Raw genomic sequence first — 15,719 nt, 5'->3', positions numbered from 1 at the left:
CAAATCTGCAAAAGAAAAATGTATTCATATCATAAACAGAGTTTTATCAAAGACTCTAACGTTGCCTATACGATACTAATCAACAGTAGCTAATGAGTTTTGACAGCAAGAAAGGTAGCTTCTTACCTTTGGTTGTCTCATATACTATAGCTATATATATATCTATTTTATAGCAATGTGACAGGCACTTCCTGACAGTTCCACACAGATGTGCACGTTTCTGACCTCCCTCACTAGCTTGATATTCCGAATGACAGGACGTTGTTGCTCTAATGCTCATGTGATGGTAAACTGTGCGTGATGGTAAATTGCATGCAGCTTGGTAAAAAAGAAAACTATTAAGAAGAATAATTTCTGTGGCGGTGCATAACAATTTAGCATCGGTGTGGGTTCCAGTTTAGCTTGTGGAGAGAGTAGATCCACACAGAGGCTCCCATGCATTAGCTAATTCCACCCAATACCAAACACATAATATTGTCTCTCTAAGTTCTTAATTTAAATGTCACAGTTTAAGAAGCAAGTGCATTATCGTCCATGATAGATTCCGACTGTCATGGCGCCAAGAGAGCAGTTACTCTCGCAGACCTCCAGGATGTCCGCTCGACTCTTGTTTTGGAAATTATGTCTCTCGTTGCTGTTCAGCTAAGGTGTGCAGTCGAGACAGGTTCGGCACCTGCTATTGAATCGGCTCTGGCCCCTTTCTCTTCTGCTCTGGATGGTATCCAAGCTGGTGCCGAGGACAAGGGCCACTGTATTGACACCTTCGAACACGATGTGATTACAGCAACCTTGAGGAATCACTTGCCTGTCTGACATCAAAGAACCAAATACTGGTCGAAAAGACTGACGACCTGGAGGCCCGCTCGCACTGCTGCAACCTTCGGGTCATCAGAATTCCAGAGAGGCTGGAAGGCGGGGATCCGGTTTTCTTCGCTGAAGTGCTGGGTACCGCCCTTGTTCAGGCGCATCCGAAACTGGACAGGACTCAATACATCGGCCCTCCCCCAACGAGTGGAGGCAACAGCACTAAGCCCAGGGTGTTTATCATTAGGTTCCATAACTTCCAGGACAAAGAGCGGGTTCAATAGTAATTTATAACAATAACAATGTCTATACTGTATTTTTGATCAATTTGATATTATAATGAACAATAAATTTGCATTTCTTTCAAATACAAGGACATTTCTAAGTGACCCCAAACTTTCGAACGGTAGTGTGTTATAAATACAGATCTGGAAAAAATAGAGACCACTGCACCTTTTCCATTCCTTTCCAAATAAGTTGAAAAGGAAAGTTTTGCGTGAGGAACAGAAGTGTTCAATTTGCAGTGGTCTCTTAATTTTAACCCTTCTGTTCCTCACTCAAAACCTTCCTTTTCAACTTTTTTGGAAAGGAATGAAAAAGGTACAGTGGTCTCTTAATGTTTGTATTTTTGTTGCTGTTGTAATTCATGTATTCTGATTTTGTTTATCCTGGCCTGTGTGTCTGTGACTTTGGGTGGGTGGCTTGGAGTTCTGGGTTGAGTGTGTTGGTAAAATGGTTCAGGGGACTGGGTAGAAGTGGCTTGGAGTTTGCAGTTGGGTGACCGGAAATGGGATGGAGACATGGGAAATGGGGTGGCTGTCTGGATGGGTGGAAGGGTTGTTTGGGTGGAATAAAACAGGCAAATCTTTCATTTTTAATGTTCCTCATGCTTTGAATTGTTGGTGAACTTTCTGTGTTCAATATATATAGACACACTTTTTTTTAGCATTGGTGGAGCACTGCTCTTAATGCAGTATGAGGGAAACACTGGTTTCTCTCCCAGGTAATTTTCATGCAACAATGTAAATACCTTTTAAGATGCAAGTACCTTTCTTGACATAAAATGATTAGATGAATCATTCATCCCAAGCAACCAAACTAAAGCAACTAATCAATACAGAAAACCTGAACTCATACCTGGTAAGTGACGTTGAAGCCCCTTGCTGCATTGATCTTGTCAGCATAAAAGTGTACACGTAGCTGGCCTGAAGATGAGACTACGGCAACAGGGGCGCGGGAGTCAAAGGCTGTGAGGACACGGAGTAGGCGGCGAGGGTTCTCATCCAAGCCATCGTATACTTTGACGTAGTCCCCATAGCCTGTCCCATCCAATTTGAAGTCCATGAAACGAAGGATCAACTGAAATCAATCCATAAAAAAATATATTAACATTTTACAAATCTAAAAATACACTTCAATTATAGGTGTTAGAAACCAGCCATTCATATAGTGATGAAATAGTGATTGTATACCCAGTTGCCAAGGGAGCGAGTAATTCAATCATTCATTGACTAAACATGACTTCCTGTGTATGGATAAATGGATGTTCTGTTGTTATCTAAACATAACAAGCATACATTCATACACTCCTACACTCCCCCCATCCCACATGTAAGAAATACTTTACATGTTTGATAGTACCTTAAAAGTACAATAATTGAATTTCATTAGGAATTCAATTCCTAATGAAAAGAAAAGGCTCATACACTTGTTACAAATGATTAAGACAAAACATTAAAAAGGTGTATCTGACCAATTATGTTAGTTCTTGTCTTCAGTTTTTTAGTGTCTGGGCATTTTCTTTTCATTAGGAATTGAATTGTACATTTGGAATTGAAGTGTACATTCATTGTATGTCTATAAAGTAGAGGCCGACCGGAAAACAGCTGATTTCTAACACTATATTTATGCCCAATAGCAACTAAGAGTGGAATAAGACTTCATCAGACTTGACTTTGCTTAGGAAAATCAAAACTGGTTAGATCTATATTCTACTCAACCAGTAAAATGTTAGACCTTACATCAAACAATTTCCAAATAAATAAATGCTGCAAATGAAGACGTAAAACATAACAGATGCTGACACACCGTTAGAACTATGCAGACACAAAAAAAAACAATTTTTCATGTAACTCTTTATAAGTACCAATCTGATTTGCATTCCCTGCTGCTTTCACTTTATTAAGTAAATGGAAAAGTGACACCATGAGTGAAAGCAGAATCATGGCGAATACGGCCACAGGAGGCAGCATCCTGAACCCGCACTGGCCATCATTACAGGACGGACATGAAAAATAGAAAATTGGTAGTAGGGATGGATCTAGAATCCATTTGATAAGGAGTTCCATGTATATTTATCAAAAACAAAATAAAAAGGTTAAAACATAAAAACATTCACAAACACAATCAAAAACATCAATGTGCAACACAGTCACTAGTGCAAAGGAATTATAAACCATATATAACCTATTGACATATTTGTCTTACATAGCTCAACAGCCCTAGAATTTGACTTTACCTCAATACCTTCCCATAGGTCTGTGAAATTGGCTATCATGCACATTACGGAATTTATTGATCTAATGTATTCTTAATTCTATAAATGTATAAAGGTGTTACTGGTTAAAATACTGAGTCCCCATGTTTAGATAGACAGATTGATGGAGTTCTCTTTAAACCATCACTGTATCTGTTCTTTGTTTAGATGGTGTGTCCCCCTTATGGTCCCTTATATAACCGGGGGCAGAAAGGGAAAAAGAACATGATGTTGTCTTACAGGATGAATATGGAGATTCCTACCCCGACCCCTTTTACTGTCTAAGTACTGATGATTGTTCAGTGTTACTTTAGTGATGCCGGACAGTTTATTCTGTTAACTTTGACTCTTCTCCCTATTTGCAAATAAACTGCTAATTGTTCCAAGAGAATTTTGTCTCTGTACCTACTTCCTAAACAGTTCTGATCGATTAGATGAATGGAATTACCATCACACACGCCTAACTAAATGATCTGTTTGCCCACTAGGGGATAAGCTGCCCAACTAAATTGTAGAGGGGGAAAAAAACTCCAGCTCATGTTGCAATGGTTTACCTGCTGCCACCACCAGGGTGATTGTATTAGCACACCAAAAATTACAACTTTTATGCATGTTTTGGCCACATCTGTGGTTCTATTGACATTAAAATTGTTATATCATTAACAATGGGGGATGACTTCAGGTCATCTCTCTTGAGTTGGTTTCAAAACCCTACATTTCAAAGTTCATGGTCACTATCTCCAGCCTCCCTCGGAATACAGTCGAAGCTCTGCCGGAGGTGTTAAAGATCTCTCTGACAGGAGACTCGGGCCAGACGTTCCCAGCAGACCCTTACAATACGCTTGGGTCTGCCGAGTCTGTCCAGCTTCCTCCCCCGCCATCGGATCCAACTCACCACCAGGTGGTGATCAGTTGCAGCTCCGCCCCTCTCTTGACCCGAGTGTCCAAGACATACGGCCGCAGGTCAGATGAAACGACAACAAAGTCGATCATCGACCTACGGCCTAGGGTGTCCTGGTGCCACGTGCACTGATGGACACCCTTATGCTTGAACATGGTGTTCGTTATGGACAAACTGTGACTAGCACAGAAGTCCAATAACTGAACACCGCTCGGGTTCAGATCAGGGGGGCCGTTCCTCCCAATCACGCCCCTCCAGGTGTCACTGTCATTTCCCATGTGGGCGTTGAAGTCCCCCAGTAGAATGATGGAGTCCCCAGTCGGAGCACTTTTCAGCACCCCTCCCAGAGACCCCAACAAAGTTGGGTACTCTGCACTGCCGTTCGGCCCATGCAAACAACAGTGAGAGACCTATCCCCGACCCGTAGGCGCATGGAAACGACCCTCTCGTTCACCGGGGTAAACTCCAACACATGGCGGCAGAGCTGGGGGGCTATAAGCAAACCCACACCAGCCCGCCGCCTCTCACCATGGGCAACTCCAGAGTGCTGAAGAGTCCATCCTCTCTCAAGAAGTGTGGTTCCAGAGCCCAAGCTGTGCGTAGAGGTGATCCCGACTATCTCTAGTCGGAACCTCTCAACCTCACGCACAATCTCAGGCTCCTTCCCCGCCAGCGAGGTGACATTCCACGTCCCTAGAACTAGTTTCCGTGTCCAGGGATCGGGTTGTCGAGAACCCCGCCTTCGACTGCCGCCCAAACCTCTACGCACTGACCCCTTATGGTCCCTCCTGCAGGTGGTGAGCCCACGGGAAGGCGGCCCCACGTTGCTCCTTCGGGCTGAGCCCGGCCGGACCCCGTGGGGAAAGGCCCGGCCACTAATAATACTATAATAACAATTAAATCTCTAAATGAATATGGTTGCCAGATTCATAGACAAGACATTGCAGACCATGTTTAGTGGCATTTAGAATTGCCACTTGTACTGCATTTGTACTGCATTTGCCTTCAATACACATCTGTATGCCACATCTGTAACATACATTATACATTTTCTGCCCTCTTCTCTTTGCACTAACTGCATTTTGTTGTACTGTACTTGTTCAAAGACAAAGTCAATGACAAAGAATCTAATCTAAAAAAATATATTTTGAGATATACGCTCCACCAGTTAAATAAAAAAAAGTACTCAGGAACATTTCTGTGACTGGCACAAGATTTTTCAAGTCACCTATCTGAGGATTGGGGTGAAAAAATATTTTATTTCTTACCGGTACTGAGCTGTGGTTGCATGCACTTCGTGCAAGGATACGCCTATTTTGTGTGTCGATTATGATGTGCAGATTTTGTATCGATTATGATGTGCGGATCATGTAGATCGACAATGTTATTTTGGCCCGTGAAAATTATACTCGGTCTTATCTTGTCATTTTCAGTAGGAAAGCGTTAACAATTAGCCTACAATATAAACAAAATGATAATTCATTAATTCGAAAGAGATGTCTCAAGTGGAGGAGTTTAAGTATCTAAGGGTTTTGTTCACGAGTGAGGGAAAGATGGAACCGGAGATTGACAGACGGATCGGTGCAGCTTCTGCAGTAATGTGGTCGATGTATCAGTCTTTTGTGGTGAAGAAAGAGCTGAGCCGCAAGGCGAAGCTCTCGATTTACCGGTCAATCTACGTTCCTACTCTCAACTATGGTCATGAGCTTTGGGTCATGACCGAAAGGACAAGATCCCGGATACAGGATCTTTTTTCGGATGCCTCCGGAACGCCTTCCTGGGAAGGTGTTCCGGTCCCGTCCCAACGGGAGGAGACCCCGGGGAAGACCTAGGACACGCTGGAGGGACTATGTCTCCCGGCTGGCCTGGGAACGCCTTGGTGTCCCCCCAGAAGAGCTGGAGGAAGTGTCTGGGGAGAGGGAAGTCTGGGCATCTCTGCTTAGACTGCTGCCCCCGCGACCTGGCCCCGGATAAGCGGAAGATGATGGATGGAAAGAGATGTGTATAATGTATATCGTATTCATATTTTCTATTTTGCAGTGTGTTAAGTTTTTTCTGCATGCATCATAGCTGCATGTCTTCTAGGGTATCATTAGTTTGTTTGAGCTCAACAGTGTTTCAACTGTTTATTTTCCGTGGTAATGGAACGGACAGGTATTTGCATATAGCGGAAAGTGAAGATGTGATCAGAAGCAGAGCCATTCGGCTTCATTGGCCATACATTGCAGAGGATGTTTAGTGGCATAGTATAACGTGAGATGAGATGTGCACCCCACTTGAAACACTATTATTATTGTTCCTGTTGGTTTTTAGGGGTCCTTGCCCCGAAGGGGCTCAGGAGCCCTATTATTTTTGTTAGTACTATTATTCCTTTTTTTGGCTGCATATTCCTGTGAGACTGTGTGAATGGTAGTCAATGGTGATTCAATAGAAGTATCTGGGGAACACAAAGAAGTCAATGAGGAATGACGAAGTCAATGGGGAAGGAATGGAGGTCAGTGGAAAATGAATGGACGTCAAGGGTGTTTGAATGGGAGTCTATCAGAGATGCTCACAAGTCTCTGAGCTAGAGTCCAAGTCAAGTCTCAAGTTTCTGAGCTAGAGTCCAAGTCAAGTCTCTTGGGTTATAATAAGTGTTGCATCACGTAAAGCGACCCATCCAGGCTGCTTAGAACATTGCATAGCTATATATAAGGAATTCAAAGCATGTAATATGTTATTATGACTCCTTTATCTATTAGCATACTGTATCAGCTTTGATTTTGGTATATAGTCAGTATAAACAGACTATTGCAACACTGATTGTAACTAATCATACCTTATAAACTACTGTCAGTCAACACATCCTAGACTCTCAAACCAGTGTAACTTTATAACTACATGAAACTGTAACGTTATATGATCAACAATAATCCTGTAACCTGTTTGCAGACAACGTTAATAATTAACGTGATGGCAGCCAGCGGCACGTAAATGATTAACGTAACGTTAATCGACCACCACAAGTTTGGCAATTAAACAAACGCTCATTTATATTTGAAGACAGTCGGAGTTAACCTCCCGTAACGTTAGGTCGTAGCTAAAGCAAGAAGCAAGCTAACGGTAGATGGTCAATGCTGAGCTAAAACATGTTTACTCACCATCAGGGTGCGTTTTCAGATGCCTGATAAAATTAGATGTGGTTGAGCCAGCATCTTTTATCGTGATACCGCATATTTTGCATTGAGAGCTTCTTTTGTTTGGGCCGTCTTGTTTGAAGTTTTTGAACCCAAAGCTTATGATGAATGGCACAGCAGCAGCCGGTGCATTTGACATGTTTTTTTGTTGTCCTCTCATGTGTGGCCGCGTGCGCGCAGCCAGTAGTACGTGTTACGTAGGCAGGTTATAGGTAACGGAGGGAGGGGTATAGTGAGCTCATCATACGTTTCCTAAAAATAAACATTGTTCACGAGTCCCGCAGTCGAGTCTGAAGTCTTTCGAGGACAAGTCTCAAGTAGAGTCTGAAGTCACTGTGTGTGAGACTTAAGTCGCACTCGAGTCCGAGTGCCATCTCTGGAGACTATAGGGAATGCATTGAAGTCAATGGGGAATGAATGGAGGTCAATGGTAAATGACACACACACACACACACACTTAGTGAAAAATATTTGAGAAACATACTTGCAGTGTCCGACCACTGCGTTTTCCATTGCCAGTGTCTATGGCGTTACAGAGTTACTGTTGAGTCAGAAGTCAAAATGACCATACTGATAGAATATGGGCATGAGAAACTTAACACAACACATTAAGTGCTGACTAACTCTGAGCAAAGGACAATAGATGGGATGTGGCGCTGGGCCCGTTATTGATGAACCCCACACATCCTACCCACACACCCTGTACATATCTCCTGATAGGAGTTTTCCATGTGACTGTCATAGACTCTATGAATAGACACATGGACCGTAGGTTGGAACATACCATTGTGAGGAAGCTTGTCCTTACTTGATGATACACATGTATTTTAGTTCTATTCTCTTGTTAGCTATACGAGGTATAGGAGGTACTGTATCACAAGAAGTTGGTATCCACTATTGAGGGGCCCTACACAACCTAAAAAGCATGTGGAGCCAGGAACTCAAGAGGGGTTGCATTAATTTTGTTCATGGATCAAAAGTGGACAGAATCTAACAGTATGTAAACTTTTGATCAGGGCCATTTGGGTGATTTCTGTCGTCATGATGATTTAAAAAGGAGCCCAGCAACTATGTGATAATAAATGGCTTCATATGATCACTTTTCTCAAATAAAAGATAGCTTTTTTTGCATGATCAGTCATACTTTCAAAATCTATGCCAAAATGTCACAACTTCTGCCAGGGTATACAAACTTATGAGCACAACTGTATGTTATACAGGCTGGATACTTTGCTCTGTCAAGGAGCATATTTTTAACCACGTTTCCCCCACACCTAGATAACATACACTCAATTAGTTTTTGGTAGCGTTGCCTTCGAATTGTTTGACTTGGATTAAATGTTTTGAGGAGCCTTCCACAAGCTTCCCAAAATCTTTGGTGAATCTAGGACAAACGCCCACACTAGACAACTTCGCAAGCTCACTCCACTCAGTCCACAAAAAGTGGTGGATTATTCCACTTACAAGGAACATATTTCCCATTCAGACCCACTAGCTCCACCTTGATGGATTTTCGGACATTATGAATATGTGAAAAACGCTATAAAATCTACACCTATAGCACCAAATGTCCAATCTTCATGTACTAACATATCTGGCACCTAAAGACCAAGGTCTGTAAAATATGCATTAGCCAAATTAGCATGTCAAAAAATGCGGGCGCCATTAACCAATGAACCTTCAAGCGAGCGTGGTTTTGTACTTACCAGCATTTTAACGAGACAACGTAGATTGTATTATAAAAAAACTGGCTACACATGTTCAAAACATTGACAAGGACATAGTGTGCAAGCATTTTCTGACTGAAGGGGGCGATGTTGAACCAGTCAAATTTGCACGCTCATGCCAAAAACATGGATGCTATTGACCAATGAACATGTGCAGGGAGTGGTATTTCACATATATGCATAGAGCTTCTACAAGGAAAATAGTATAATAATTCTACTTGGTACATATATTGACAAGGTCGATATGGAAAAAAGTACAGCAATTATGTTTTTTATCAACCACACAGTGCCGCTTTTGTGGTTTCCCACATTTCCAAGCTCACCACACTCAGTTTAAAATACAGTTTTAAAAAGAGTTATATTAGTCCATCTCCTCCCAAGGGAACATATTTGCAATTGGGAGCCATTAAGTCAGGCGTAACGTTTTTTTGGTGATTCTACATATGGGAAAAACATTTTAGCATCAAATGATAAACCTTTTCACAAGTTTTTAAATATCACTAAAGGTTCCACAGCGTGAGTTGTTAATGCACATTATGTCAGTAAGCACTGACTGTTTTCCGTTCTACCCAATAAAGACAGCTATGTCTTGTTGTCTCAGTTTGCGGTCGTTCTCTCCTTTTGTTGTTTTTCTGTTAGTGTATTTGGAAGAGAAACATTAAAAGAATGTCTTCCCTCGTCTCTGCGCCTGTGTCCTGCCTCCCGAGCCATGACAATTTCAGAATTGTATATTATGACATCCAATAAATTGCCACCACAGTAGCCCATAAGTACCACATTGGTTACTAGATATGAGCAGTATTCTGATTTCGACTGGTTAAATTTATATTTGTAAACTACTAAGGGTGGTAGTACTGAAAAACAGTATACTGAATAATTATTGAGCAACCTTCAAAAAAAGTTATTTCTCCAATTGTTGTATTAATAAAACATATGCTAACTGTCACACAATAATTTGCGTGTTAATAAAGTCTTTATTCATTATTATTCATAATTTCCCTAAAGATTATGACAAATAATAAATTCAGATTTTTGCATATTTAGTAATGGACAAATACTTTCAGTGAAAAACCCCTTTATGAAGGTTACGTTGAGCTTGTTCAGCTAATTACTGTCTGTATGCACAGCCATGTTTATTTTACATTGCACTGGATTCTGGCACCAAAGATCTCTGCGTCCAAAGATGTTAAAACAAGACAATTCACAAATCTGACTGGAAGAAGTTCAAATCTTAATGACCTTCCTGTCTCTTAGTCACTCATCTTACATTTAACGTTTGTCAGCTCTCCCACGTTTTTATATGTTATATACACTCACCTAAAGGATTATTAGGAACACCTGTTCAATTTCTCATTAATGCAATTATCTAATCAACCAATCACATGGCAGTTGCTTCAATGCATTTAGGGGTGTGGTCCTGGTCAAGACATTCTCCTGAACTCCAAACTGAATGTCAGAATGGGAAAGAAAGGTGATTTAAGCAATTTTGGCCCCAACAGTCACCAGATCTCAACCCAATAGAGCATCTTTGGGATGTGGTGGAACAGGAGCTTCGTGCCCTGGATGTGCATCCCACAAATCTCCATCAACTGCAAGATGCTATCCTATCAATATGGGCCAACATTTCTAAAGAATGCTTTCAGCACCTTGTTGAATCAATCCCACATAGAATTAAGGCAGTTCTGAAGGCGAAAGGGGGTCAAACACAGTATTAGTATGGTGTTCCTAATAATCCTTTAGGTGAGTGTATTTTTTGCTTTACAACAAAGAAATGAAGATTTTTAGAGGTAAATATAACTCAGCAACAGCCCACAGATGGAAAAAAAAAAACGCTACCATTCCAGTAGAAATAAAGCTGGAGGGAAAGGTAGTATAAATACAGCCATTGCTTTGGAAAGATGGAGGATACACGGAGTGAAAACTGACGCTGGTAAGCAAGCTACTCGACAGTTAAGCCAGTTACTAAGGACTGTAGCAAGCAAATATTTTGTTTCAACCAGCTAGTTGAATTGCATTGTGGGATCGTTGATGTGCTGTACACTGCCTGCTGTTACCTACCTGGCTCCCTGCCAAACATTTTTCGAAATGAATCTATATAAACTAATTGGTCAAATATTACTTTAAGAGTTCACCAACGCGATATTTTTCATCTGTTGACCTCTTACCCAACTTTACTACGACTCTTTTTGGACATAATTAACAAAACTATTCACCCCTGAAAACCCGACGCTAAGTATCATTACAATGCTTTATCACTGTAATTGTTGTAGCTACAACACGGAAGAGAACTATCGTGTTCAGGTAAAGATAGCAGAGTTAGAGGCTCAGATGCAAATGTCAGGCAAGGATTATGCTAGTGTAGAAATGGAAAAACCTGCCTCTGTGCCACCAGGAAAAACGAGTGTTTTTAGCCCCCTGGCACAGCTCCTGCAGCCGGGCAAGAAAATGTTATTGGTTGCTGGGAAGAAATGCTGTCGACCAGTTAAACCTGAGTCGCTGCTAAAGCCAACTGAGACTTTCAAGAGGTTTTCCCCACTAGAGTCAAGGCCTGAGCCGTCTTCGGAGGGGAATGATCAGCAGGCATGTTCTACCGTTTGCCTGGAAAAACTGAAAACCTTTGTCAACGGCGATTCCATGACCCGCAGAATTAGACTAAAGAATCAGCCGGTGATCGTACACTGTTTATCTGGGGGCAGAGCCACCGACGTAGCTGCAAATCTGGGGCTGGTGCTAGTGAAGTCTAAAACTGGCAAGTATAGAGATTACAGAGATATTGTTATTCACGTTGGCACCAACAACATTAGGATGAAACAGTCAGAGGTTACGAAGCCTAACATAGTATCAGCGTGTAAACTAGCTAAAAAGATGTGTCGAGTAATTGTCTCTGGCCCCCTTCCAGCTAGGGGTAGTGACGAGCTCCACAGCAGACTTGCGCAACTCATGTGAAGGAATTTTCTATAAACTGCATTTATAATCACACACTTTATGAATATATCAATATGCATGCATAATCATACGCTTTATGAAAATAGCTTAATGTGCAATCCAGACACACAGGTAATGAGTTCTTGAATGATGTAATCCACCCACACACACAGACAATGAGTTCCTAGGGAGTGCATGATCGTCATGATGGGTGAATCCCATCCTGACACCCATGATGAGTGTATTAGGAGCCATGCATCACATCAGGTTAGCATCCTGTGTCCAGAAACGTATGGCCTTTTTGAGTTTATTGGAAGTGTGACCTGAATATGAACCATGAGGTTGTCATGAGTTACTACTCTGAACTAAGGACACTCAGGAAGAGACAGGGGACAAGAGGTGAGCCCTGCCCTAGGGGACTCCAAAAAAGGATGGTCAGATGGCGTGATGTGTAAAAGTTTTGTATAAAAAGCCATGGTCCTGACTTAGAACATAGGGGTGTATCTGCAGAAGGACCTGGCTTTGATGTCTGTCACTGTTTTATGATTGTCATTAAAGTCTATTGGATTCACCAGTTCCTGAGTTGAAGTGCATTTGTTTTAGTTAGAGTGGACCTAATTTTCCACAACACTCTATCGCTGGCTGAAAACAGAGATCTGCCCGTCGCAGGAGGTAGAGTTTGTAGATAACTGGCTCTCTTTTTGGGACTCTCCCAGAAATAGGGCCAGGCCTGATCTGCTGAGTAATGACAGACTTCATCCAAGCTGGAGTGGTGCTCTTCTTTTATCTAGGAAAATTGACAGGAGTCTCACTCCCATAGCCTCACCATGAGATAGGGTGCAGGTCATGCCGCAGGCTGTTAGCCAGCCTGCTAGCATAGTGGAGTCTGTCGATAGCATAGTTAGTACAGCTTTACCTACTGCCACTGTGACTCGTTCCAGGCTGAGAAAAGTTAAACAAGGTAGTGCTAACAAAAACAACCTTATTAAGATAAAGCCTTCCTCCACCTCGGTCACAAATAAAAATGACTATCACCTCGCATTGCAAAATGAGACTCCTAAATGTTAGATCCCTTGCTCCAAAGGCAGTTGCAGTAAATTAATTAATCTCTGATCATAAACTAGATGTTATTGGCTTATGTGAAACGTGGCAAAAGCCTAATGAATTCACTGCCCTAAATGAGGCCTCTCCTCCTGGCTATACTAGTGATCATATCCCTCATGCATCCCGAAAAGGAGGGGGTGTTGCTAATATTTATGACAGTAAATATAAATGATTTTCACATCACTGATTTTCATTCCTTTGAAGTTTTACTCATGAAAGTAAACCAGGCCGATAGCTACTATTTACAGGCCCACCGGGCCATACACAATGTTCCTCAATGAGTTTCCAGAATTCTTGTCTAACGTAGTAGTCATGGCATATGGAAAAGTCCAATGATCCTCTTCAAAAAGCCTTTGAAGCCATAACTGACTCAATGGCTTTTATCCAACATGTCTCAGGTCCAACACACTGCCACAATCACACCTTAGATTTAGTCCTGTCACAAGAAATAGATATTGTAGATCTAATAATTTCCCCCCAAAAGCCTGGATTATCGGATCCCTGTCTTATTAAATTTACCGTTAAAACAAGAAATCCACTTGCTCCGCAAACAATGAGTTTCAAAAGCCGTTCTATAAATGCTCGGACTACCAATAAATTCCTTGAAATTCTTACAAGTTCGCTCATCAACGACAGAGTAAATAAATTCGCTAACGATCAAATCGAGGATCTAAACTCAACACTGCGAAATACTTTAGATACAGGTTGAACCACTAAAAACAAAAGAAATACGCAACAAGAAACTTGCTCCGTGGTACAGAGACAATACTAGAGCACTTAAGCTAGCCTCCAGAAAATTGGAGCGAAAATTGTTCACCTCAGTCCAGTCTCCAACCTGACTGAGGTGAACAAAAACAATCCAAAATGTATCTTAGATACAGTTGCAAAGTTAACAAAAAAAGCAAACCTCAACAAGTGAAGTGGGTCTTCACTTTAGCTGTAATGAATACATGAACTACTTTGATGAAAAGATCCTCACCATTAGAAAACAAATAACTGACACCTCCTTAAATAGTTATGGTCCTTAAAATCTCAGTTGTCCCGAGAATGTCCCTGACCAGGTGTCAATGGGGACACTTTTTTGATACCGTATCGCTCGACACATTCACTAAATTTGTTTTGAGTTCTAAACCCACAAACTGTCAGCTAGACCCGATTCCAACAAAATTACTTAAGGAGCTATTTCCTGTGCTAGGTCAGCCAATGTTGAACATAATAAATTGTGCCCTTTCCTCCGGATATGTACCACTAAAAATAGCGGAAATAAAATCTCTTCTAAAAAAATCTAATCTGGATCCCGACATATTAAACAACTATAGGCCAATATCGAACCTCCCGTCCCTCTCAAAAATGTTCTAAAAATAAGTTTCCCAACAACTGAATGCCTTCCACAAGACAAATAACATTTATGAAATGCTCCAGTCCGGTTTCAGACCCCATCATAGTACTGAGACTGCAGTCATTAAGGTAATAAATGAACTTTTAACGGCCTCAGACAAAGGTTCAGCATCCGTCCTGTTGCTTCTTGATTTTAGTGCTGCTTTTGACACTATTGATCACTCCCTTCTCTTAGAGAGACTGGAAACCCATATTGGGCTACGTGGACATGTTCTAGCCTGGTTTAAATCTTATTTATCTGAAAGATATCAGTTTGTTAATGTGGATGGCATATACTCTGACAAGTCAAAGGTATGTTTTGGTGTTCCTCAAGGCTTGGTTCTGGGCCCATTATTGTTCTCACTATATATGTTGCCTCTGGGCGATGTAATCCGACAATGTACATTTTTACTGTTATGCTGATGACACACAGTTATATATTTCAATGAAGCATGGAGAAGCCCCAAAATGTGCTACTTTGGAAGCATGCGTTTCAGATATTAGGAAGTGGATGACAGAGAACTTCTTGCTCTTTAACTCAAGAAAAACATAAATGCTCATTTTAGGACTCAAGAAACAAAGAGTGTTGTTAGCAGATCTCACTGTGAACCTCGACGGCTGCATGGTCATATCCCAAAAACTGTAAGAAACCTCAGCCTTCCCCTTGACCCTGACCTCTGTTGTGGAAATTCTTGCACTGATGTATACTTGTTAAAGATGCCAAGAGGGATTTGGTGTTTGCCTAAGGGGCATCCTTGACCGGCACCAGCGGATTAGAGGGTTACTCGTAAATCAGTAAATCTGTATAACCCTTTAGTGTCTATCTGTTGATTGTCCAGACATTGTGACTCCCCTTTTTCTCTGTAATAAAGACTGTTGAATGACCTGTATTGAGTTAGAGACTCCTCGGATGATTATGTTTGTAAGCGTTTGACGTGTCTCTCTTATTTGCAAATAATTAATAAAACTGTTAAATTGTGCCAAGAGAATTTCGTCTCTGTACTTCCTCATTAAAGAGTTCTGATCGATGGAATTGCCACCACACCTCTCCTTAGATGAACATCTAAAATATGTCTCAAGAGTTGCTTATTTTCATCTTTAAAACATTGCATAAATCTAACTTTCTATCAAAAACGAATCCATGTTTTTGTTACTTCTAGACTAGATTA

At 41.3% G+C, this 15,719-nt stretch overlaps 1 protein-coding gene across 3 annotated transcripts in view; it reads right to left on the bottom strand.

Moving 5' to 3' along the window:
- Positions 1-15,719, bottom strand: part of lrp12 (low density lipoprotein receptor-related protein 12) — a 117,968-nt gene that overhangs the window by 28,132 nt on the left and 74,117 nt on the right. For all 3 annotated transcript variants that reach the window (XM_010865290.3, XM_010865291.3, XM_020044636.2), the window contains one exon: positions 1,942-2,163. In XM_010865290.3, the coding sequence (XP_010863592.1) occupies positions 1,942-2,163 (222 nt within the window). The remainder of the gene's footprint in view (positions 1-1,941; positions 2,164-15,719) is intronic.

The sequence above is a fragment of the Esox lucius genome, chromosome 10 (genome assembly GCF_011004845.1).
Source record: "Esox lucius isolate fEsoLuc1 chromosome 10, fEsoLuc1.pri, whole genome shotgun sequence".
Lineage (NCBI taxonomy): Eukaryota > Metazoa > Chordata > Actinopteri > Esociformes > Esocidae > Esox > Esox lucius.
The sequence above is the reverse complement of the archived record's forward strand: the minus strand, read 5'-3'. Positions and strand labels throughout refer to the sequence as shown.